This window comes from Rutilus rutilus (genome assembly GCF_951802725.1).
Source record: "Rutilus rutilus genome assembly, chromosome: 16".
In the NCBI taxonomy this organism is placed as follows: domain Eukaryota; kingdom Metazoa; phylum Chordata; class Actinopteri; order Cypriniformes; family Leuciscidae; genus Rutilus; species Rutilus rutilus.
In genome coordinates this window covers 20,485,684-20,513,167 of record NC_140224.1, presented here as the reverse complement: position 1 = coordinate 20,513,167, position 27,484 = coordinate 20,485,684, and the positions used below count along the sequence as shown (strand labels likewise).

Here is a 27,484-nt window from a genome sequence, read left to right as displayed (position 1 = left end):
CTGAATTTAGGAATTTACTAAATCAAGTAGCCTAGCCTACAGCCCTATTTTTTCTTGTTCGAGGAGCCGTTTCTCCGCAATTCGCTGCTGGTTCTTTCGCGCTTTTCCTTTGGAGTTTTTTATTTTATTTGTAAAATAAAGCCTGTGGTAAACATAACTTGACTATACTTTGACGTTTTGTTCTACAATGTAAATTACACAGACCCATAGAGAAAACGTTAATTTTGATGCAGTTATGTTCATTTTTGAAAACGTAGCTTAATTGGGGTGTGAGTGTGTGCATTGTGCGTTGTAGAACAAAACGTCAAAGTATCGTCAAGCTATGTTTACTACAGGCTTTATTTTACTTTATTAAACCATAAATTTAGTTTTTCCTCTTTGTCGCCATCTCTGTTCGAAATCTGCAATTGCAGTTATTCACGGAATTATCAGCTTTACGTGGGTTGTGCCTCGGCACTGCACAGCGCGGATTAATTAATGTTTTGAGGAGAATGTGCGGCTGTCAGTCACCGCGCCGGTGTGGATACTGTCATTCACAATCACAGATTCTACTTTTTGGAAGTATGACCATTGACCAACATAAGAATTTTCACCGGAAAATGTCATCTGAACAAGTAACATCCACTTTTGTTCTGACCAACTAAGGGTAAAAAAGCATTGCAGTAAATCGCGCTGATGTAACGATCGCTTATCATATCACGTTAAAACGTGCAAATTATACTTCTCAAATTGTTAATGTAAACAGCTTTGAGTGACAACATTTAAGGTGTATTAGGGCTACCTGTTACAGTAGTTCAGTTTCCATTTCTGTGCAATCTAATTTCTAATAGTCATAGCAACAAATAAAGGTAGCCTACTATACGGTTATCCGGACCACACGTGACCACACGTAAATGTACTATACAGTTAACCTAATCCTAACCCTACCCAAATAGGTGTGGTCCGGATAACTGTATAGTTCATAAAACAAATGTTCCCGGTTTCTCTTTGAAATACAAACATATCTGTAATCAGATGCATATTTAAAACTGAAATATAATCTAATTTTTACCTTACAAAAGCCCTTCCGATATGTTTCCTTGTTTTCCAATGGGCCCGGTTGCAGTCTTTTTTTTCTGTAGCCACTCCGAACTCCGAAGTCCGAAGTCTTTCGCATTTTACAATGGGTGAATCTCCAGTTGTCGCCGGTGATTGTTGTTTGAACCTTTCTGGATCCGCCATCAAATTGATACGTTTAATTGTATCAAGTGCTGTAAGAAAAGGCTATAAATCTCAACCTCCAACATCCTCACACGCAATATAGCCTACTAGCCGAGACACCTTCTTTATGTGTACAGATGTGATGTAATGACGCAAAGACATGCTCGAATTTCCCGCGGAAATCCACCAGTACCACTGGGACTAAAAACATTATTACAAACTTACCGTTTTTAATCGAGCTAAGGCAAGCACATAGTTTTGAACACTGACTGGTTACTTGCTCAAAAAATTATTTTGGATAATTTTGAACCCAAAAAAGTTACGGACTGCAGCTTTAACTTGTTTTAGTTTCTGTGTTTCTGGAGTTGAATAGTCTGCAGCCTGACGGATGGCAGACAGAATCACTGCAGACAGTGCTGTGAGCGCGTGCTGGTCAGGCATCTGTGCTCATTTGTCTGTGACGTTGTTCTAATCTGCTGCGAGCGAGTGAGTCGGCGCAAACCCTCAGAAGCCAGGAGGGCAGAAGGGAACGGACGTGTGCGTATGAACATGGGGGAGGAAGAGAGCGGACAAATCAGAGAGAGAGACAATAGATCATTACACCCATCTGACCAAACACAAACTCATTTGTAGCCCACACTCAGACGTAGGCTACTGTAAACCGACTCTGTGTTAAGCAAGCATATGCTCTCTTGAGATTTAATATAATTTTTCCTATGGCTAAAACAGAGCATGGCGCTAGCAAGGTCAGGGTCATGGGTTTGATTTGTGAAAATTGATGAATCACAGAAATGTTTTAAAATATGAGAAAACAGCAAATTGTTACTTTCAGTTGTAAGAATATGTCACAATTTTACTGTTTTTATTGCATAAATAAATGCAGCCTTGGCATGCATAAAGAGACTTCGTTCAAAAGCATTTAAAAATCTCACCGACCCCAAACTTTTTAAAGCGGTATAGTGTAAATTATTTCCAAATGTTCTCTTAAAAATTCTGTCATAAAGCAAATATTCTTGCAAATATATAAAATTGTATCATTCTTTGTGGTGGGCCATGTTTAATGCATGAATTGATTAAAAACAATGTAGGCCTTGAATGCCATGTCAGTTGCTTTGCATTAAAGCTTTTCTGCATAAATGTAATGTAATACTTATTATTATTAATATGTTTTGCATAATGAGAGCGTATACTGCAGATGTTTGTTCTCTTTCAGTTTTCTGTCTTTTCAGCTCTGTCTGACTTTGAGTAGTTAACATGATCCAGTTAGCCGCTGATGGTAGATCAGATGTATTGTGACCACCTTTAAAGGTCACGCGTTTTTTTTGGCCAAATTGTTTTTGTCACATACAGCAAACATCTTCTCACTATCCGCTAGCTGCCTGTCCCCTGAACACACTGTAAAAAAAACACGGTCTCTGTAGACAGCCCAGGCTCCACAAACTACAACAAAAACAAACTGGCCCAGCCTGGACCACGAAACATAACAAACAGTGTTCCAGCCAATAACCGACAAGAATGATTTGCGGTTGGGGGGTTAGTGCGCGTGCACATGAAGAGGGGTGTGGGGAGTGGAGGAGAGAGAAGCATGAAGAGGGAAGTTAGCTAGAGGAGAGATGTCCTAGACAACGACAACGACTAACGTTAAAAATTTATATTCTTGAGAATCTTGATATGGCAGACACACGACCAAAGAGACGACGTTCCGATGAACAAATAACAAAGAAAAGGGAAAAGGACAAGGAACGTGCAAAGTTCCGAATTTACATCGGAAAAGCGTTCAAAAGGTGGCGAGAACTCCGCCGGCTGAAGGGCTTCCAATCCGACATTCAGGTGGCTCTGTTTTTGCTGGACAGGTGGGTAAATCCAGTTTGGTTTTTCTAAATGGTTCGTGACTGTTTCAGGAAGCACCTGAAGGGAGGGGGGTAGGGGGGATGAGGAGGAGGGAGGGTAGAGCTAGCCTCCGTTTTGTTTGACAATACTTTGAGAGTCAACAAGATGTGACGTCACCCAACATCGCTTAGAGCACCTTTAATAAGGATGAGAACGATCACTTGTCAAAATTGTTTACTTGCTCTTTCGGCCCACTTCTGTGTTTACAGTGTCCTTGTTACATTTAGTTACTGTAGTAATAACATTACCAAACCAAACCTCAATCCTAACCCTAACCCTGTAGACCTTATTCAGAGCAGCGCCATGTGCAGTATGTGTTGTCACATAGAATTCCGGCTCTGGAGTTTGGCTTAAAGGGTAACTCTCGGCAAATTGCAACCTAGGGTAGGGTGACCATACGTCCTGTTTAACCAGGACATGTCTGGCCAGGATTTCGAGATCGCCCAAAATGCCCGGGATTCGGCTTTTGCTTTCTACAGTCACCATTCATTATGTTTACATTATTACATTATTTGACACTGACACGTACGTGCCAGCTTTGCAGGTCATGCATTCTGCTTCACACGGATCCCGATCGAGGCGAAAACACAGGAATTTTCTTAGCAATGCTAAAACGCACATCAACCGATCACTTGTTTAGCGTTCATATAAACACTACATTCAGATTCACCAATCGGAATTAATTCAGTCCTACTGAATCAAAAGGTGTGCATGTAAACAAAATGAATGGCGACGAGAAAGCAAAAGCCGTATCCCGGATATTTTGGGCGATCTCGAAATCCCGGCCGGACATGTCCTGGAATATGGTCACCCTAACCTAGGGTCTTTTTGTTAATCTACCCGTGGCAAACTTTCGTTTAAAAGCATAATTAGAATGGAAACGCCACTTTTAAGTTTGACCGTTTTCGGTCAAATTGCCTTTTGAATGGGAGTGCTAGGGGCACGACTATGATAGCATCAAAATAACTATTTTTAAAACACTAAGAAGGCTCGACATAACATGAAACTTTGCTCGAAGTATCACCAGGGGTTCTACACATGAACTCGAGCATTGAGAACATTGTTTGTGTACACAGAGTTTGCTAAAAATAAAGGTTTTGAACAACTGTTGTTGTTTCCAGGGGGGCAGGGTTTTCTATTATTTTGAAGGTACCCCCGGGCGCCGCCATTGGCTAGCGGACCCCCACCTGCTGTTAGCATCCCATTGACTCCCATTCATTTTGGCGTCACTTTGACAGCGAATAACTTCACATCTGAGGCGTTTAAAGACTCCATTTGTCCATTATTTATTTCTAAAGAAACACGAAAATGTATAAAAGGCTTCATTACCTTGTAGCTTACGTTATGGCCCCGTAGAAGCAATTTTTGTAAAAATAGGCTAACGATTGCGTCATAACCACGTGACTCTCTGTCGCACAGTAGAGAATTACCGTATGGACAGGCAAAGTGACAAAATAATTAATCAGAATACATAGCAAACGTTTCTCTTGCTCCTAGCTCATGGACAGTTCCTACTCACACTCTCCGTCTCTGCAAGTTCCGGAAGGGAATGATTCAGATTTCTCTTTGCACAGCTACTAGAAGACAGACGGGTTGCTCACGTCACATCTACGTCGTCAAGCTCAGTTTGAGTCTGCGCAGTATGCTCGACCCCCAGGAAGTAAGAGTTTCTAATTGACTTCACTTTGTCTCCGTTGAATCCAACGGGGTCGCTGTGTCCATTTCTTTTACTGTCTATGGTTGTTTCCAGCAGCCGGCATTTTGACAGTCAAAAATAGTCGATCTCCGAATGCGAATGAACTGACTCTGAATTTTAGTATTGTTTCTTATATGAGGATCCTTTTTCAAATACAAGGTCAATATTGATTTTCACTAACGACAAAACGTACTCGGTTACTAACGTAACCTCGGTTCTCTCTAGAAGAGGGAACGAGTACTGCGTAAGATATCTTACGCTAGGGGAAAATCCTTTTTCCGCGAGATATTGAAGCCAAAAATTATCCTTAATTTTGTAATAATGCAAAACGCGTTGCGGCAGCATGCAGACATAGGCGAGACAGCTCGCGCGCCTATTGGCTGCTCTGCGGCAACTGCAGCAGCCTATCGAGCGAGGCCTGGCGTGACGCCAGACCCAATCAGGGCACTTCGCGCCCGCTGCGTCACGTCCCGCCGAAATGGGCGTGGTCTAGGCCTATAAATACCGCTCGCAGGCAGCTATTATCTGGTTTTTCATCATCGAAGCAACCAGAGCGTGTGCATGCACGGCAAGATACGCAGTACTCGTTCCCTCTTCTAGAGAGAACCGAGGTTACGTTAGTAACCGAGTACGTTCTCTTACGAGAGGTCTCTCGTACTGCGTAAGATATCTTACGCTAGGGGACCCAATGCAAAACGCCGTGCATGCTGAGATCTGACACCAAAGACCCAAGGGCGAAAGCCCGGGGTACATATAGTGCACAATCACTCAGGGAACTCACAGGGAGTCCAGGAAGAGGGAGGGGCGAAGCCGCACTCTTCCACATATGGTAGCGTCGCTGAGACGCGAATTTCATCATACAGACAGGGCGGGGTACGGCCTGAACTGATGGGGGAATGTGGGTCTTACACAGTTTGCCCAGGCACATCTCGTGCTGCTACTTTTTTTACTGTCGAACATTGAGCTGTGCTCAGTAGACGCAGCATTCTGAGCTGACGCATCAGGTCAGATAATACTGGTAAACTTAGACCGACAGCAGCCTGGCCTGCAGGGCGGGAACATCTAGGTTATAAAACCTTATAAATGTAGACGGGGAGGCCCAGCCTGCCGCCATACAAATATCTTGCAAGGCAATCCCACTTGACCAGGCCCACGAAGAGGCCATGCCTCTCGTGGAGTGCGCTCTGACACCCAACGGGCACTGCATGCCCTTGGAGGCGTATGCCAGCGCTATAGCATCAACTATCCATCTGGATAGGCTCTGTTTCGACGCGGCTAGTCCCTTAGAACGTCCGCTGAACGAAACAAAGAGCTGCTCCGTCTGTCTGAAACCAGACGAGCGAGACATATAAGCTCGTAATGCCCTGACTGGGCAGAGGAGGCTCGCGTCTCTTTCCTCATCAGGGACCGGTAGGGCTGACAGGGAAATAACCTGCGCCCTAAACGATGTGTTGAGGGATTTCGGAACATAACCGTGCTTAGGTTTGAGTATAACTTTTGAGTCATTAGGCCCAAACTCCATGCACGCCGCGCTCACAGAGAGCGCGTGCAGATCCCCTATGCGCTTCACCGAAGCGAGAGCCAGCAAAAACACCGTCTTGAAAGACAGGTGTTTCAAATCGATTGACTGTAAAGGCTCAAATGGCGCACCTTTCATGGCTTCCAGAACCGTAGAAAGGTCCCATACGGGGACTGAGGGAGGTCTGGGAGGATTCAGTCTCTTAGCCCCTCTAAGGAAGCGGATGACTAAATCGTTCCTTCCTATTGACTGACCAAGCGTTGTTTCTGAGAACGCTGCTATAGCCGCCACATAAACTTTGAGCGTGGAGGGGGCCCTGCCCCCATCCAACAGCTCTTGTAGGAAGGAAAGCACCTCCGCCACACCACAGTCTGTGGGTGACACACCACGGGCTGTGCACCAGCCCGAAAACACTGACCATTTCGAGGAATAGAGTCGTCTCGTAGACGGAGCTCTAGCCTGCGTGATCGTGTTTAATACTCCTTCAGGGAGTCCAACATGTACCCGTTGATGGCCCAGACATGAAGGGACCACAGTTCCGGGTGAGGATGCCAGATCGAACCGTGGGCCTGTGAGAGGAGGTCTCTCCTCACTGGTACTGGCCACGGGGCAGTACTTGCTAACTGCATCACGACTGGGAACCAAGGTTGGTTTTTCCAGAACGGTGCCACCAGCAGTACTGAGCATCCTTCTTCCCTGATCCGTTCTATCACCTGAGGCAGGAGAGAGACGGGGGGAAAAGCATAGAGCGGGCGGCGGGGCCACACATGGGCCAGCGCGCTCCTGCTCTTTGAGAAAAATTCCTGACAGTGAGCGTTTTCTTGAGACGCAAACAGGTCTACTTCCGCTCTGCCGAATTTCTTCCACAGCAGTTGGACTGTCTGTGGGTGTAGAGACCACTCGCCTGCCGGAACATTGTTCCTGGACAGTCTGTCCGGTCCTATGTTCAGGAGCCCTGGCACGTGCGCTGCTCTGAGCGAGCGCAGGTTGCACTGAGCCCATACCAGGAGGCGTTCTGCCAGCCTGTACAGGTTCTTGGACCTGAGGCCGCCCTGGCGATTTATGTAGGACACCACAGACATGTTGTCCGAACGGACCAAGACGTGGCGTCCTTTTATCTGGGGACAAAAACGCGTCGTCTACTGCCAGCATTTCGAGGCAGTTTACACCTAATTGGTACCAGTCGTTCGCTCTCCAAGGTTTCAGAGCTGTGACGCACTTCTGATTGACCCTGAGGCGAAGCGAACCGGATGCCCACGCTCTGCGTGGGACTCGCGCTTTCAGCCAAAACTGCAGCGGGCGCATGCGGAGCAGGCCCAGCTGGAGCACTGATGATGCTGAGGCCATGAGACCTAGCATCTTCTGAAATTTCTTGAGCGGGACAGACGCGCCGCAGCGAAACGCGTTCGCTGTGCGCTGAATGTCTACCGCGCGCTGTGGTGATAGTCGCGCTATCATGGACAGCGAGTCCAATTCTGTGCCCAGGAAAGATATCTTCTGACTGGGTAACAGAGAGCTCTTCGCCCAATTGACACTGAGACCCAAATCCTCGAGGTGATCGAGTAAAATGGTCGTGTGTTCTATGAGCACTGCGCGAGATTGCGCTAGAATCAGCCAATCGTCCAAATAGTTCAGCACTCGTATGCCTCTCATTCTGAGGGGTGCGAGCGCCGCGTCCATGCACTTCGTAAATGTACGGGGTGCCAGGGACAAACCGAATGGCAGGACTGTGTACTGATATGCCTGGCCCTCGAAGGCGAATCTCAAATATCGCCTGTGACGTGACGCTATCTGTATTTGAAAATACGCGTCTTTCAGATCTATTGACACAAACCAATCTCCTTGGCGAATCTGCCAAGGAAAGGATTTGTCTGGTCGTGAGCATCCTGAACTGTCGCTTCACAAGCACTTTGTTCAGTTGCCTTAGATCTAGTATGGGTCTGAGACCCCCGTCTTTTTTCGGTACCAGGAAGTATCTGCTGTATAGCCCTCCTTCGCTCTGAACTTGAGAGAGAGGCTCTATGGCCCCTTTGCTCAATAGTTTCGTCACTTCGGCTCGAAGTAAATGTGCTACTTCTGTTTTTACCGTGGTCTCGACGCGCGCCACATAGCGGCGAGGGCGTCGGCGAAACTGCAGCGAATAGCCTCTTTTTATAATGTTCAGCACCCACTTCGAAACCCCGGGCAGCTTTGCCCATGCGTCTGCATGGATAGCTAGGGGTTGAATACGAAGCGCGCTCCGCTCGCTCAGTGATGGAGAGGCTTCGGCGTGCTGCAACACAAGCATCGCGCTCGTGACATTTGAGGCATGGGGCGCGCTGATAACAGCGGGCAGATTGCCCGCGCTCGACTCCTCTGCGGTGGTCAGCCGCGAGGGGGAGGGCTGGGCGGTTCCCGTGGGAACTGTCATGTCTATGTGTGGATGTGGGCACGGGACAGCGGGCCCGGACAGCAAAAGGCGCCGGTCTGGACGCAGGCGAAGCGCGCTCCCCAGGCAGGAAAAATCCATCCAGCCGATTGTGAGCGGGCTGCTCAGGCGAAGACCACTCGAGGCCGAGGCTCGCCGCGGCCTGTGCGAGTACTCGCGTGAGCTCCGTCTCGATGGACGCTCTCTTGCCTGAAGACATGCGGACAGGGGGCGCGGGGTCCTCAGAGCCCGCCCAATCCTCACTGCCTGACGCCAGGATAGAGCAGGAATCATCCTCTCCCAGCAGGGCTTCCTCATCCACGATGTCAACGGAAGCGGCGGCAGACGGCGGCCGCTGTCCGTCAGGAAGCGAGGCTGACGAAGCCGGGGAAGCAAGCGGGCGAACCGGCGAGCTTTGGCGGCTGAGGGAGGGTTCCGGGGCCCGCTGGGCACGGCGCTTTTTACGGCGCGACGCCGTGGCGGGCGGGGGAGCAGTCTCGGTGAAGAAGGCTAGGCGAGTCCTCAGAGTCGCCATTGCCATCAGCTCGCAGTGAGGGCAGCCGCCGTCAGTGAGCGCGAGAGCTGCATGTTCCTCACCCAGGCAGGAAACGCAAATCACGTGGCGGTCCCCGTCGCTGAGTGTGGCTCTGCACGAGCCGCAGGAAGGCATCTTTAAAAAGACGCTAGCTCTTTTAGAATGTGTGTCGCGGCGGCGACACACACACACAAAAGTACAGAGTAATAAAAAGGATATAAGCACCGGAAAGCGCAGCAGGAAGGCAGGAAGGCAGGAAGGCGGCGCGGCCAGCGACTTCAGTGACTCGTCCCGCTGAAGGTGCTCTCTCTCAGACGGCGCGGCTTCTTCTCCGGCTCCAGCGATGCGTGTGCTTCGCTTGAAGGATGAAAAATCAGATAATAGCTGCCTGCGAGCGGTATTTATAGGCCTAGACCACGCCCATTTCGGCGGGACGTGACGCAGCGGGCGCGAAGTGCCCTGATTGGGTCTGGCGTCACGCCAGGCCTCGCTCGATAGGCTGCTGCAGTTGCCGCAGAGCAGCCAATAGGCGCGCGAGCTGTCTCGCCTATGTCTGCATGCTGCCGCAACGCGTTTTGCATTATTACAAAATTAAGGATAATTTTTTGGCTTCAATATCTCGCGGAAAAAGGATTTTCCCCTAGCGTAAGATATCTTACGCAGTACGAGAGACCTCTCGTAAGAGAACAACAAATTATCCGTGAATTTACATGGAACTAAGCTTTAGGAGCTTTCCATCTTTACTCTCCTCCCTGTTACATTGCATTCGGAGATCGACTATTTTTGACTGAAAATGCCGACGGACGGAAACACTAACTGATAAAGTGAGTCGTACAAAAACTTTCTTTGTAGTAAACTTTGTGTACACAATGCTCGAGTTCATGTGTAGAGCCCTGATACTTCAAGCACAGTTTCATGTTGTGTCGAGCCTCCTTATTGTTTTAAAAATAGCGATTTTGATGCTATCACTGTAGTGCCCCTAGTACACCCATTCAAAAGGATTTTTGACTGAAAATGAAAATACGGTCAAACTTAAAAGTGGCGTTTCCATTCTAATTATGCTTTTATATGAATGTTTGACTCGGGCAGATTAACAAAAATAGCCTAGGTTGCAATTTGGCGAGAGTTAACCTTTAAAAACAAAAGTGCTCAGAACTAACAGCCATGAGCAAAGATGAAGGTCATGGGAAGGAGACATGCTTCCAGTTTCCAGATGGGCCACTGAGCTGAACGAGTGTTGTAGGTGTTAATGCAGCTATCAAATCTTTTACCCATAATATCCTGTGCTGACTCATGCCCACTCATTCATTCCAGCCTAAACTCCTGACAGGAGGCACAGGCTCCTGGAGTGGCAGTGTGAGTCATCTGATATCAAACCTTTTCTGATTCATAAGAAGTCGCTTATGCTCACCAAGACTGCATTTCTTTGACCAAAATACTGTAAAAACAGTATTATTTTGAAGTATTATTATCATTTGAAACAAGTGTTTTCTACTTTAATACATTTTTAAAATGTAATTCATTCCTGTGATGGCGAAGCAGAATTTTCAGCATTCTTTAGCATCACATGATCCTTCAGAAATCTGATTTGGTGCTCAAGAGACATTTCTTATTATCAATGTTGAAAACAGTTGTGCTGATTCATATATTTTTAAAAACCCTTTAGGTAAATTAGGTAAAAATTAAGTATTAGAAATTAAGTTAAACATCTTTTTTCTTTTTTAAAGGGGTCATATAATGGCATTTTTGTACAAGCTAATACGATTCTTTAGGGTCTAAATTAAAAGTTTGTAATATACTTTAATAAAAAATTCTCATTAGTATTGTAAGTAAACACTAATTTTACCTGGTCAAAAACAGCTCTGTTTTCAGCACGCCGTTTAAGTGCATGTGTCTTTAAATGATAATGAGCTTTGCTCACCCCGCCCCTCTGTTCTGTGCGTACACCGTTTGTAATAATAACACAATAACCATAACGCGTTGTTCATTATAAACGTGGGATTATGAATTATATTGAGAACGTCGTACATAGAAAACATGCCGTAATGCACCCTGAGTGTAAACAGCCGCATTCATCGTGAAGCGTGCAGCAAGCAATTTGCAAAGATTAATATAAATATTAATATAAAGGTTAATAAAATGTTACACTCACTTTTTCTTCTGGAGGTGCAGCAGGAACATGAATAGTTGGTACCGATCCTTTTTTCAGGAGCAGCTTCTTAGCAAAACCAGCTTTATACTGACCCTCCTTTATAAAGCAGTCTGGTGAAATGATTCGCGCAAACATGAAAGCATTGCTGTTGATCGTGGGGAATATTCCCTTCGAAAACAAACTCAGCCACTGCGTCTTCAGGGGTTCAGATTTAGGAACATCAAAATGACTGATGTGTTCCTTATTACACCCAAGAACAGAACACCACAATCGCTTAGACGCCATTCTGCTCATAGACAGTGCTCCAGCGCATCAACAATGACCGCGCGGACTATGATTGACAGCTCGCTCACGAGCGAGGGCGGGTCTGTGTTGAAACGCTGCTGTCAATCAATAATCGTGGGAGGGGCTTGATTTGAGACAGGGGAAAACATATAATAAGATTTAAAAAAAAAACACTGGATGGATTTTTCTCATTTTATGATGGTTGTGTACAGGCACTGCCAACACACATTTTAGTACAATCAACTTGTAAAAGTGCATATGACCCCTTTAAAACCAGAATGCCTAAACCTTTTCTGATTCTTTAAGATGCGACCCCTCCCCTACCTCATCGTAACCTTACCACAAACTCCTTTTCAAAATGCAGCACGATGTTCACACTTAGCAGGAAGACATCTGCGCTTTCCCTCTCCCCTGCTATGAAGAACATTGGGCTTTGAACTTCGAGCTGTGCCAGTGATAACATGGGAACAGAACAGAGAATGGGCGACCATTTCAGAGGCCAAAATAAAGAGTGCTTTAGTCAGTGCGATCGGACTTTACATTTGACTATAGATCAAAATCAAGATGGCTGATGGCTCCAAGTTTGAGGGCCTATGCCAAGGTTCATCTGGCAAACCACGGCACCATGCTCGCTAACGCCGGTTTACTTGGCAACGTTTCGGTTTCCAAGTCACACCCTGAAAAACACAAACACAGAGAACAGTAGCGCCGTGCTCTCTCTCTGTCTGATTCAGAGGTGAAACAAGGACATCCAACTTAAGAACCTGCTGACCTCTCCACACTCCTCAAGTGGCCATGAGTTAAGCAGGCGATATTGTCTCTCGAAATACCTGCTGTAGCTTTATGCTTAGTATATCATATATTTCCATGTAATCCAAATGGCCATATTCATTTTCGTAAACGGTAATTTTTGCTTTTCTTTTTAAAAATGTAAATTTGTATATTTAAAAATAAGACATGTTTGCTTGTAATTTATTCCTATGATGGCAAATCTGAATCATCAGCATCATTACTCCAGTCTTCAGTGTCACATGATCCTTCAGAAATCATTCTAATATGCTGATTTATTGTTTCTAATCAATGTTGAAAATATTTTTGTGGAAATTGTGATACTTTTTTTATGAATGGAAAGTTCAAAAGAACAGAATTTATTTCAAACAGAAATACTTTAATAAATTATGTTATAACGGCCACTTTTGATCAATAATGCATCCTTGCTGGCATTAATTCGAAATTAAGTATTATAAATTAAGTATTCATTTCTTTGACCCTTTTGAAACTGTTTAAAGATTTTTACTGGAAAACCAGAATATTGAATACGAAATACTGATTAAGAAAACTGATGATCCTATGTAAGGATTTATTGCCAGTTCATAATGTTGTGATGCTTTGACGCCTTTAGAGTAAAGGGAAAATTGAAAATAAAATATTTTTCTCCGATTAGGCTTAAAATCCTCACTTCAAGTAGAAAGAATAAGAATTCAAAAATAATAATAATAATAACAACAACTTAATAGACTTAAAGGGCACCCATAATGCCCCTTTTCACAAGATTTGTAAAATAAGTCTCTGATGTCCTTAGTATATGAAGTTTTAGCTCAAAATACCCAACAGATAATTTTTTTACAGCATGTTTAAATTGTCACTTTTTAGGGCTGAGAAAAACGCACCGTTTTAGTGTGTATCCCTTTAAATGCAAATGAGCTGCTGCTGCCGGCCCAGAGGGCGGAGCCTTACGAGCTCCCGCTCAAAGTCTCACGGAATGATATCATCATCAATACAAGCCTGCTGTACCGACCCTGTCCGAATGATGGCCAAAAATATACTGATGAGTTTAATGAAGTTTTTTATACATCACACAAAAGATGAAGCGTCAGTTTTACTCCAGAAAGAGCTGAATAAACACAGTATAAGAAGTGCGTATTAAAGTCTTATCCATAAACTCTCTCTCTCCCTTTCTTTATCATCAACAAACACAGTGAATTACACAAAACACTTGTTACAAATAACAGTAAACAAATATATACACACCTTTTCAGTGGGTGCTTAATAAACTGGTAAACTTTATATCCGTAAAACAACTCCTTTGAACTGTAATAAAGTGCGCGCTCTCCCTTCCATTACTGCCGCACCGGAGAATGTAAGCTGGGTCACGAACAATTGGTACAGAGTAAAGGACGACTGCTATGTTCATTCTTACAACTTATAACAAAACACCTCAATCGCTTAGGAGACATTCTTGTCTACCGCTGCTCCAGCGTCGAAACAATAGCGTACAGCTCACTCAGGGCGGGTCTTTGCTAAAACTGCAGTGTCTGTCAACAGTCGTGGGAGGGGCTTGTGCAAAAGTACGTCACATTGCCCAGAATCTGAGAACGGGTTGTTCTGAGACACTGCTTATGATTTATGGGGATAAAAAAAAAAGAAAGAAAAAAAGCACTGGGTGGATTTTTATCATTATAGGGTGGTTGTGTACACACTCTGCCAACACACATTTATGTTCACCATGTAAAAGTGAATTTTGAATAATGTGGTAATATTACTTTAAGTAATATTTATATTAAACTTCTTATAAACTGACCTGTACAATCAGAGTATCACAACAACAAACAATGGACAATCAATCCAGGAACAGAAGTCACACCATAGGACATACAATATTTATTCAGGAACACAAACAATGATAAGTTAATTATCAGGTAGTCCACAAATATTGTGGGAATGGTATCAATACAGTCAAACAGGGGAAAACATACATGGAAAACCATTTGGGAACAAGTGACCCCAAAAGAAAAGTTTGATCAGAAATTGGTGCAAATGGAAAATAAAACAAATTTTTAAAATAGGTTACTGACTGCTTCTTGATAATGATTTTTCATCCAATAAGAAATTAAACTTTATTTTAGATGTATAATTTTTTACATAAATAGAAATACAAAAGAAGATGGGGCCAGGATTACGACTTGAATAGGAGATACTTTTTCTATAACTGTTAATGAGACAGAATTCCCGAAAAGCGTTCATGTAGAATTCCCCCAAAAAGCAAGAAACTACAAAATATGATATACATATGAATGCATCATGCAAAGTGGCAAGTCTGCTTACAAACATGTTGTATAGTAGTCCGTTTTAATGTAGCTTTAGCGGCATGGATTTACTCTCCCCAACTAAGAAACAACACACCTAAACCAGCTAACCAGCTCCCCCAAAAACAGATTTAAATAAAACTGTGAACCATGAGTATAAAATATCCAGATCTTTCAGAATAAATTTTCAGACCAATCTTTACAATCTTTGAGGACATCAATGAGTTACTGCATAATGGACAAAGCAAAGCATCATGGAAAATCCGTTTCGAGTTCGAAAAAAGTGTGTTCAACTAGTGAGATTCCCTGATTGGTTGAGTAGAGTCAGATGACCAGTGAGGTACGAAAAAAGTCCCATTATCCAACGGGGAAAGAGAAAATGTAAGTCCGGTACACAATGTTTAAGTGTGTGAGTCTCACACACTGTACACATGAACGCTTGCATTACTAGTTAGTTAAAAACCGCAAAAACAGATCGCTAATCCACATGCAACGTCTTGCATAAAGAACATCAGATAAAAGGATAAAAAGTAAACCGTGAGAAAAGTTGCTGCCTCAGATGCTAGACGTCCATCTTTGAGAAAATACCAGAAATAATCCAAGGGCGCAATGATCATAGTCCCATATATGTTAAACTACTTTTTTATTATAGAAAAAAAAAATTCAGTTGCTTTCTTTCTTAGTAATACAATGTGCGCTTGTTTCTTTATTTCTCTTATTACCTTTGTGTTGGCTTTCGCTCCTCTTCTGTAAATGTCCATGTTGCTTGGTTATTCTTGGTTGCGCTCTCTCCCCCTCTATGTTTGGTGAGTGAAAGAGAAAAACCAGTGCCCCTGACCCTCCCCTGACCCTCGCTCCCCTCCCGTGGGCCGTGTAGTCCAGGCCCTCATCTCTCGGCCTCCATGGCGACGCTGGCCTTCTGTTCGGTTGCCGCTTGCTGGTTGACAGCCGAGGGCCAGCCTGGGGGCGGGTGGGCCTGTTGCGGGGAAGGCCCCTGAGTCCATAAGCCCTGCTGGTTGGGCACGGGTGGGGTCATGCCCCAGCTGACCGGAGGTGGAGGGGGCGAGGTGGCCATGCTGGGACTGCTGCTGCTGTTGAAGCTTTCTGAGGCTTTGAGTCGCGAGAACATGGTGAGGGCGTCTGGGAAGTTTGGTGGCGTCGCGGGTGTGTTGGCAGGAGTACACATCTGAAAACAAACGGATGAAGAAAGAATCACAAATGTGTTCTTTGATGATGCACATATGCACAAAACTTGTAAAGTTTGGGGTCGGCAAGATTGTACGGTAACACTTTATTTTAAAGGGTTAGTTCACCCAAAAATGAAAATTCTGTCAGTAATTACTCACCCTCATGTTGTTCCAACCATGTAAGTCTTTCGTTCATCTTCGGATCACAAATTAAGATATTTTTGATGAAATCTGACAGCTGTCTCACTCCTTCATAGGCTTTCAGAGGGACCGAAACTCGCCGGCCCAGAATAGTTATTAAAAACATCGTTAAAATAGTCCAAGTGACTACAGTGGCTATACATTAAGTTTATCATGCGACGACAATACTTTTTGTGTGGAAAAACAACAAAAATAACGACTTTATCCAACTATTAGTGTTCTTCAATGTGGGCCTCTGACGAGAGTTCACGGGAGCGCCAGGACGCATGCGCGAGAACTGAGATTACGGCGTTCTTCTTCTACTACTAACTTGTTACTGGCTGCTCACTCCTTGGGAGTATTACCGCCATCTACTGTACAAGATGACGTCCCGACATTGCCGGAAGCGCAAAACGGTCTGTTTATAAACAGAGGAAGACGCGCGCTGTATGTAAGCTATTGAATTCGACACTTATTGTGATTTAGGTCTCGATGATGTCGGGACGTCATCTTGTACAGTAGATGGCGGTAATACTCCCAAGGAGTGAGCAGCCAGTAACAAGTTTCGGTCCCTCTGAAAGCCTATGGAGGAGTGAGACAGCTGTCAGATTTCATCAAAAATATCTTTGTGATCCGAAGATGAACGAAAGACTTACATGGTTGGAACAACATGAGGGTGAGTAATTACTGACAGAATTTTCATTTTTGGGTGATCTAACCCTTTAATGTCCCTTTTACACATTCTGTTAACTAGACGTAACGTTGCACCTATATGTCTACTAACTCATATTAGAGTGTTAGTAGAGTATTAGTAGACTGGCAGTGTTAGGGTTAGGGTTAGAATAAGTTGACATGTACTTGCAAAGAAACTTATAGTCAGTAGAATGTCTGTTGGGGGACAATCACAATAAACAGTTAGCAGATATTAAGCAGACAGTCTATTAATAGACAGTCGAATGACTCTAGTTGACTCATAGGTGCAACGTTACTTACAGTCAACAGAATGTTCAAAGGGGACCATCAAAATAAAGTGTTACAGATTGTACAGTAACAGTTTGAATATATTTTAAAAATGTAATTTATTCAAAATCTGATTTGTTGCTCAAGAAACATTTCTTATTATTATCAATGCTAAAAACATTTGTGCTGCTTAACGGTTTTGAGATACATTTCTTTAATATCATTTCTGATGTATCATGAAAATAAAACGTATTTATTCATCTTGCTGACCTCAAACTTTTGAACAGGTGTGTATATATATATTTTTTTATTTTACTTTCATACACTTTAATCAAATTAAATCAAATCTTGCTCCACCTCTAAAATGACTTTCCTTTTTGGCTGATGTCACAAACCCGTCATGTGTATTTTGATATCCAACATGACATCATGACTTTGCGTAAACATACACGCCACTTTCAAGTCAAGTGGCGTGTTATCTATACGTATTTTGAGCTATCCGCGTGTATGTCCACGCCGTCATCTTCCGCGTGTATGTCTACGCCGTTAAATGTCCGAGTGATTCCGCTTATGTCTACGCCGTTAAATGTCCGAGCGAAACGAAGCAAAATGTAAATCTACATCTGGGGAGCGATATTTTTTTACTAGGATGGTAGGGGAAGACTCATAAATGGTATTAACCCCAGTGACGGGTAGGTTTAGGGACAGGGTTGGGGTAAGTCATATAGATTTATATAGAGAGTAATTGTAACGTTAAGTCAACGGCGTTGATAAACACGCTGAAAAGCGATTATGCGTGTTGATAGCACGCCAAAAATGGAAATACGAATTGGCGTGTCATACATACGCCATTTCATGAGATCAGTCTGTGATATCACAAAAATACCGCTTTCCGTGATCTAATCAATTCCTGATGGATGCAATTAGGTCCCATCTTTTACAGATTACAGAAGTAAATTAAGCTGCGAAAGCATTTCATGTTGAACACATTCTAAACTATCTGACAAGCAGCTTAAATATTTTACAGTGGCAAAATTAAATTCTGCTAAGGTGTCCCAGCAGATCATCCCGACATTCCCTCCCTTCCTTCGCATTCTTGCTGCCTGTGCTAATTGGTGCTCTTCGAACAGTTCTACTTCCTGTTTCTCATCTATGCTCAGGCATCACCGGCTCTGCCTTCCTCTGTGCGATGTTCGGCCGCTCCATTACCTCGGTGACCTTCCCATTGTCCTATCTAAACTCGCTGTCCTCTGTCCACAGCAAAACTCACATTTACAGAGGTACACAATAGGCCTCATGAGAGCACCCCCGCCATCCTGCGATGTTTTTGGCGGGAGAGCAACATCACCAGAATAAACAACATTTCAAAGGCTGCCACAAATGCGCACATGAGCAGTCTGTGGGTTGAATTAGGACTAATATGTGGGGGGAAATCTAGAGATTTTTGTGAATGAAAGCTAAATGAATGGACAGCGTTTCATTGGGATACTTCCTGATGTGCCCTTGTATGAGAAACATGCTCATATTGTCTTACTGCAGCGATCAAATCCATATCCGTGTCCCATCCTGTCAGCAACCTTGAATCCTGCCGTCTGCAGTTTTTATTGACCCATCAGTAAGGATATCTCGCCAAAAACCACAATCACCCCATTGTGGCTGGTCAAAAGTCTCAAATGGACTTCAGTGTCCCTAGATGGCTTTAATTCACAAAAGTGTTTACAACAGGAAGTCTGAGGGATAAAAGAAAAATCTATGAAGCTGTTACTAGGCTTCAAATGGCACTGAGGGGGCGTTTTTGAGAGTCACACAAAATGGCATCTAATAATGCATCAGCCGTCAGGACAGCTGCTGCAGATGTGGAGAAGGTCAGTGGCTTAACGCGGCCGTCAAACCGAGAGCAGACGCATCTGCAGATCCTCCATAATTCAGAAACATCGACAAGAGAGGCAGTGTACATAACAAACACGCTCTGGTCAACAGCTGGGTTGCTGTGGAAATATTTTGGTTGCGAGGACAGATCTGTTGATGAGAAATGAGGTCAGAGTTGGCGTAGAAAAACAGAACCTGTGGTGCACAGCCCAGTCCACTTTGTTACACTGCATTTTTTTTTTGTTACACTTCATTTACTTGGAAACCTAGTGAATGTTAAACTGTTTTTGTCTGTTTTGGGACACTGTTAGTGTTAAAGCTGTGTGTTACCAACAGAACTGTAAGAAAATATGTTTTCAAACCGGCTTCTAAACACACCCATTGTCTTTCGCTGGTTGGACAAAAAGACAGGCCAGCCCCAAACTCACGCCATTGGATGAGCCGATGTTGCAGTTTTGCTGGTTGGAATTCTAAGAATGTTTAGATAGAAATAAGATTTTTTTTACAGGTATTTTAAATTGCGCATTGCATTGTGGTTTGGTTTAGGGTACCTAAACTTAAATTAGCACTACTTTTTCCGGTTTTCAACATATTTTTTTGTACAGACCCACATGTTAATTCTTTTTTAGAGAAATCCACTAACAAACGGCCTACATAGGCTATATTTCTCTCTACATATTAAATTCAATCAAAAGTTTTTAACATTGAAAATAATAAGGCGTTTGAGTGACTTCTGTTTTAAAAACAAGACCAATAGAGCGCAACAGTGCTAGCTAAATTTTTTAGCAACCTTGGTTCTGAAAGTATTTTTCCCATAAAGAGTTATAACCATGAACCAAACCAACCAGCTACAAGGTGAATCAAAACAATACAAACTTTGATTTGAAGTGAAAAGGTATTTTAAAATCGGTGAAAATGACAAAAGGTACAACACTGCTTCAGTGACAGAAATAACTACAATCCCATTAAGCATCGTTAGTAACAATTGAATTAAACACGATCGAAAAATATAATCATTTGCTATATCCAGCAAAGTAAACTATCATTTCTGCAAGCTTTTTTCAAGATATATATGGGTGTCTTTCCAAAAAAGGACACCTAATAACCAAATGATATGAGGAGTCCATATAATTCATACATTTATGCACACCAAAGCGCAAAATAAAAGACGGAATTTAGTGTACAGTATGTATACAGTTCAGAGCTGGTTTAAAGCTTGTTTACATTTCTAGACATGTCAATTTGCGATACCAAACAGGACCACATGGATATATACCACAGCATATACCATCGATTAACAAACTCGTAGCTTTAGATTTATAAATTATCGTTAAATGAATGGGATTTTTACTTCCTGAACCCAACTGTTGGACTCTATAAGACATTGACAATGATCCAGGCCAAATGTGGGACTTGGAAAAAAACATAGTTTTGAATCAATGTTTTGACTCCAAAATGGACATAATCGTGTTGTGTGCCCATTTCCAACATGAACCAATGCAAAAACATGTGTTAAACATTATTATTCCAAGCGCATCCGTAAACATTGCATGGGCATCATGAAAAATAAATGAAGAGCATCAATTATGTTTCCCTTTGTATTGTTCAAGTAGCCAGACTGGTCCAATCCAGAAACAAGCAATTTACGGATTTCACGTGAGCTTGAGAAAAACGCTCCTCCATTCCACTGGAGTAGCTGAAAATGTTTAACGTAAAACAAAGGAAAGCTTTCAAATTCCTTTGAACTGAACCAGTGAAACTGAATTCACTGTAGCTCGGAGGTTCTACTACAACCACTGTTTTACATCCTCACGCATGTATACATGACTCAGAGCTGGAATTATGGAAAGTGATAACATTGTTAGCAGATGGCGTATGAAATATGATAATAAGGTTAGTAATGAGATAATTGACGGTTCACTGCAGTGTTCCATTGTAACAGAACTGCACTGCCTGATCTGCTGTAGGCATATCTGTGAGTCTCTGAGAGAAAGAGAGAAGCTGGGAGGTGTGGATAATGCCTTCAGGAGCTGCTTTGATTTTTAGAACTGTAATTTGTAATCACATACTGCAGAGATGCAGAGGTTTTTCCTGATCTCTGCACTCTATTATCGTGTGTGTGTGCGTCTGTTCAAGTGTTTGCACATATGTGAGCAAATGATCTCTCCGTTTGAGGCTTGATTATTAACCTGAGTGTTGGCACAGTACAGAGGGATTTCAGAGCAAAAAATAATAAAAATAGACAAATATTGTCTGAAAATTGATGGTTTTTAATGGTGAAAACAAGACTTGACACTTACTGTATGCTCAAATCAAGGACATGACTGGCCAAAGCTGGCTGCAGTGTCCTCTGCCAAGTTATGTGCATCGTAAAACAGCTAAAGTTGTTTAATCAGAGCGTTTTAAACGGCGTCCGACTGAAAGACATCATGGAGAGTTATGACATTCTTTTTTTCAGCACGATGAACAGAAGTAGCGACAGATCTTTTCTTCCGTATTTGGATGTACATCCGAGCGTTTATCAAACAGCTTATTGAAAAATACAAATGCACTGGGACTTGGTTCTATGTTAATTGGATTGTGAGATGTGTGTGTGCATAGGTTAACTGTTTGTCCTGGAGTATGTGAACAGAAATACATGAAACAGAAAGGCATGGATGTTTGTACTATAACTATGACAAAATACTCTATACTTTAATGGCCTGTTCACACCAAGAATGTAAAAATAACTATAATGATAACTCCACGTCCACACCAACAACGATAAATTACAGTTAATTTTAAGCTTGCACGTGATGTTATGTCGTCTGTCGCTTTAAACACACGTTATCTTTCAAATCAGGTGGATTCTGATTGGTTGTCAATGTTTTTATCATTTTTTTTAAATCAAATTCATTCCAATGATATTATTCTTCTGCCACTAATGCTATAGCAGCGGGGGTGGAGTTCCACAGTGATAGGTTTCAAGAGCATGCAAGCATACAAGAAAAAAGAAAAGAAAGGAGAAAAGCTAGCATAGCGTGTGTTTTTAGAGGTTTTGATTCAGGGGAATGGAATCCTACACAACAACGGCCTCTACCAACAGGGGTAATTTGGGCCAAGGGTTGCTAACCTTCCAAACCTTGATGTCTTGGTTTGACATGTGCATGACAAGTTACTTCTTGTTCGCACATTTGCAATGCATGCTGGGAAACAATGCCTGTAAATGTGGTTTACTCTTTCTGGCACCCTAATAACACAAAGCATGAAATGCCAGATGCTTCAGTTCAAACAGAATCATTGTCTCAGAGTGAAATACTTTGCATACATTGATTTTTGACATTCCAGCATAAACCCCCCCCCAAAAAACTTCTTAATTTTTTTCTTTATACTGTTTCACAAGGTCTGATTATCTCACTTCCCCAATTCACAGCCTCCACAAGAGAGAACATCTGCTCTCTTTTATTGGCTACATGACTGTAAGGTCATCAAGATAAGGAGCTTCGCTCCATGATCATTTTAATCAAACTGTCCTTTAACTGTCATAAACTCGTCATTACTCTAACCTTTTCTCAACTCTGTCTACACTGCAGATTGTATCTAAACATTTTAATATTGCCTATTCTTTCTTACAGTAGGTCACACCCAGGAACAAACCACAGTTAAAGTTACCAGAACTTGTACCCCTCCCTCTCAGTCCCAATGCCAGGAAAAGAGCCTTTTCTATTCTTTGTGTGTTAAATCCTGTTTTAATTACTGGAGGTGACTGCATGGTCAGAGCTTCACTAACAAAATTCCTTGGGAAAACGTTATTTGTCAAAATGTGGATTTTTACATTTGTATCCTTTGGTAATGAACCACACATTCTGCTTATGTTTGATTTCAAATATATTTTACCCGATTATAGAAATCAATAGAACAGATCTATATCTTTGTTTAATAATTGATGACCTAAATTAAATTAGAATCTTCAATTGAAAAAACACTAAATATTTGGTTAAGTCGCATCCCCTGCAATGGCACTACTGCCCTGAGTGCTGTAATAAGAAAAAAAATATTTTGTAATATAATAAATCATCAGAAATAAATCCTTTTATTTATATAATATTCATACTGTTTTTGTTGTGAATTATTTTACTGTGAATTACTTTTTTGTGTGTTTCAAAACCCAGATTTCATTATAATAAATTCATAAATAAGTTTTTCAGTGTGACATCCAAATTTCTTTTTTGAGTATTGGGCTCAGTGTGCGAGTTATGAGTTAACGTGGTCAGCAATTACTGTAGGACTACAGCCGCAGGGTCACTCTAGGAGACAAACATCTAACATTACATCTGTCCAGAGCATGATCTCAGCCCTTGACGACTTGCCCATTCACAACAATCACTTCCTAATAATTAACGTTTATTAGTAAAATGAATGAACAGCAATGCATTCAGATGTTAAGCTTCAGGGAGGCATGAACATGTGGTCAACTTGAATTGCGGCTGTGATATTGTGCTTTAAAATAAACGCTTGAATGAGTAGTTCATGCAAAAAAAACTCTCATGTTGAGTAAATGATTTTATGTTAAGACTACAGTCAAAATCAGTGATTAATTTACAACAACCAATTCTGAAATCCTGTTTACTTAGGAGTCAGGACCCCTCCAAACAAGACTGCAGGACCAAACCAACATAAAAGAACACTCTGTGACGTAAGCACACAAGTATTTTTTTAATACACTTATGACTTCACTTTCAATCAAAATTAATGTGCCAGCGCAAGGGAAATTGTGGCGCAAACTTGATTAGGAGAGCATAACTAATAATATTAGTAAGTGTTGGTAGCCATGCCACAAAAATCACACCTCTGCTTCTTGTGTTTTTTTCACCTGGATCTATTTCAATTATGAGGCAGTGGACAAACTATCCTGCGTTCAGACTCTCAAGCAATGATCCATAGGTACTTTTGTATCCCCCATCCCATTCTCACATCAATAAACCTCAAACAAACATGGGGTCAACTGATATCTGAAATATTGCACAACATTGTGTATGTGTACTGATGTGTAATATGTAACTGAACATCAAAGATTGTCAAATTTTAATTACATAATAATAATAATTATTTTTATGAACCAGCCTGACTGCCATTAAAAATAACTGACCCAAAAGAACGATTCACTCACAATTCGAACGTTTCTATGACTTGCAAGCATGTTTTGATCTACACAGGAACATTATTTACTAGATGAAATATCTTACAGCAAAGCATAACTAGAAAAATATATCTTCACTATAGAAATTTGCATCACTTTTTAAACATTTTATTAAGTTCCAAGACATTTCCCGGTCTGAACAACACCATTTAAAAATGTAAACACTTTATAATAAGGTTACATTTGTTAACATTTAGTAAACTACATTAATTAACATGAACAAACAATAACAATTTTCAATGCATTTATTAATCTAAGGGTAGGTTTACACGACAACGTTGTACTAAAAACGGAACAGTTTTCCCCTTGCATTTTTGGCGTAGCCCCTACGGACGACAATGTTGTCAAACGATCCCTGTTCACACAGATCCACAAAAACGACTAAAATCGTTGCATTATACATGCCAAGCCAGTAGTTGGCGATGTCACTCTGTAAAGAAACACTTATAGACTGAACACATAATACACATGCGCATGATGTCATCGTTTTCACAAATACAAGTATTTGTAGTTTAAATGGAGATGATAACGGTAATAGTGTAGTTTTCAAAACCTATCACTTTGAATCACATTTCTGAAATACATAACTTGGACACAGTCACCTCTGATATCAGAACACTCTAAATTGTAATGTAGACATGCATTTTCTGTAAAGCTGCTTTAAAACAATATGTATTGTGAAAAGCGCTATACAAATAAATGTGAATTGAATCCCATTTTCAAAAGTTTGTGTATTCAGGCCCCCAAAACACTGTTGTCATGTAAATGAACGGCCAAAAGGCATAACAAGTTTTCCGTTTTTAGTTTCGTGTAAGCTGCCCCTAAGTTCAAGTTAATTTCATAATTCACTAAAACATTATTAAAATCAAAAGCTGCATATATTAAGATTATTTAATGGACACCAGCTAACATGAACAATGAACAGTAAACAGTAAACTAAACATTTACTAATAGCAGTGGCGTAGGTTTGATTTTGAAATTGGTAGGGACGGGGACATCAATATAAATATATTTTAAGTTTTGATCGAAATTATTGCTAAGGATATATCAGTGTCACTGGATATTGGTAGGGACACGTCCCTAGCGTCCCTACTAAATTCTACGCCCCTGACTAATAGGATCTTGTTGTATTAGTGTATTGGGACCTTAGTGTTAATACCTAATATTTCAAGGTTTTTCAGTGACAGTAGGATATTACAGAACTCCATCATCATGATGCACATATGATAATGTTCCCTTTTAATAAAGGAGTTAAACACTAGCCCTAGTCAAGAAGACCCGATGAAATCCCACATCCGTGATACTTTAACCTTGCGGCCATTATTTCATTTCAGTTGCTGCAACAAAGAAATACTGCCTACCTCGGCACACTACAGTAATAACAGTGAACACAGCGCCTGTGTGTGTCAGTGTGTGTGTGTTTATTTCTGGAAGCCCCGTCTCTCCGCAACATGGCCGACACTATGGCTACAGCTTTACATTGTTATTGTTGCAGCCACTATTTAAACTGAGCTCGTATATTAGCATAACAAACACGTGCAACAGAAAAAAAGTTAAATTCATTAAAGTAAACGCTTCTAAACAGAGATGGCGGCTTTCTTACTCACCATTTGATGATGGTGACCGTAGGGTATATTTGTCTCTTGAAAGAAGGCACTAAGGGCTGTCTGTGAGTGAGAGATCATAACACAACATTACTTCACATGCTGTATAGTAATATTTAAACATTATTCATATCACGCTATAGCCTACTGGGGAACTGATGGGGTTTCACTTATTTTTAGCGAGCTGAAACGAAAGCTCAACATCGATACACTCTGCTGTAGTGTAATCTGTCAGTGGTCATCTTCATTGCATAATAGCAAGGGAAGCTAGTACACTGTGTCATGGGGAAGGATTATAGTATTTAATCTGGAGTAAACTCTAATTGGATAGTAGTCTATCTTTGTTGAGCTTTTCGCAATTGTTATAGCCGACTAAAGGGGTGTATTTAAGTGCCTTTTTATCTAAAAAAATAAAACACATTCATAGATTTGAAATGCCCAAGGATGAAAATAAAACTGGTTTGGGTCATTGTTGATAGTCATTCCTAGAAATGGCAACTAGACGCGCGACAATGTATACAGTGCATCACATAAACAATGCACTGGCGTAGGCATGCATAGTGTGCTGTCCATTGCGCTCACCTCAAACTGCCAATGTGCCGCTTGCAAAAGCTGTTTCGCCTGGTCTGCGGCACATCCAGCTGTCAGGACGAACTGGTTTATCATAACTTGATGCTTGAGTTCATCCATATTCGCTGGTGTTTATTTCCGAGCCACGAACAATAGTGCTTTACCCGGGACAGGATTTTTGAGATTTAGTCTCTCCGCTTTTCTCTTTCAGTCGTCCACCATTACAGCCGGTTGAGCAAACACAAATATTTACTGTAGGAGCGCTGGCGTAACGAGCGCCAGATGATTGACAGCGTGAAGCAGCCAATCAGAGAGGGGCGGAGGTCATGGGAATTGTATGCGTAAGGATTCCACGTTTGTTGTGTTTCTGATGATACTGCATTCGTTTGACGTGTGTGTTGAAGCGCTCGAGATATATGTTTACGATTTTGATTATGCAAAGTTAAATCATCATTGTTAAACAGAGAAAAAAATGCATATATGAACTACACGACCAGGATAATAGTGCGTGTTTAAGTTGCTATTTAAATACCAAAACTCCATATCCCGGCATGCAACGCTTTGTTTGTTAAGTTCTAGAAGGCAGAATTTATGAATGACGGTCGCTCCCGTCCAATTCCCATTCGAGCTATGCCACTACTTTCCCAAATATGGTAAATAAATCTTCCAACACCAATTAAATCACTTGCATCTTTATAGAAGACCATCTGATGTACTTGGGCACAGTCCTTTGTACTGTTAATAGTAAGCATATGACGACAACTTTTACATGACGTTGCTTTTACTTTTTTACTTACAAAATTATATGACTGAAAAAAACACACACAAAAAAAAACACGCATCTTCAACACAAATACTGAATAAACAAAATATATACAAATTCAATCGTGCTCGCTCCATCCATGAAATAAGTTTAGGTGTTATAAAATAAGATTTTAGACAAAAGGCGAAAATTACCATTTGTCAGCAATGGCATTTGAATTTAAAAACTATCACGTGAATCAAAAACATAACTCAGTGTATGTACTTAACAGTAAATTAAAAGAGCATTAGTGTCGAATTAATGTTTCTTTTGTGGCGTGCATATCTTCTGTTAAGTCAGCTGAGACCAGGCTGAGACTACGATGGACGGGACAGGTACAACATATCCCAATATCCTTTGCTC

The 27,484-nt window shown here is 41.9% G+C and overlaps 1 protein-coding gene across 1 annotated transcript; it reads right to left on the bottom strand.

Moving 5' to 3' along the window:
- Window positions 1–14,330: 14,330 nt before the first annotated feature.
- Window positions 14,331–26,576, bottom strand: ubald1a (UBA-like domain containing 1a). The gene is made up of 3 exons (XM_084434527.1): window positions 26,332–26,576; window positions 25,753–25,812; window positions 14,331–15,956 (listed from the first exon to the last, which is right to left on the bottom strand). Exons 1-3 carry the CDS (start codon window positions 26,437–26,439, stop codon window positions 15,657–15,659), a joined length of 468 nt encoding a protein of 155 aa, XP_084290653.1. The 5' UTR covers window positions 26,440–26,576; the 3' UTR covers window positions 14,331–15,656.
- Between the last annotated feature and the right edge of the window lie 908 nt (window positions 26,577–27,484).

Bases quoted from the DNA above. Each gene is read 5' to 3' on its own strand.
- ubald1a (XM_084434527.1), bottom strand. From the start codon at position 26,439: ATGGATGAACTCAAGCATCAAGTTATGATAAACCAGTTCGTCCTGACA. The intron at 25,813-26,331 runs GTGAGCGCAATG...TCTCACTCACAG, and splicing joins CGGCACATTGGCAGTTTGAG to ACAGCCCTTAGTGCCTTCTT. The intron at 15,957-25,752 runs GTGAGTAAGAAA...GTTTGTTTTCAG, and splicing joins ACGGTCACCATCATCAAATG to ATGTGTACTCCTGCCAACAC.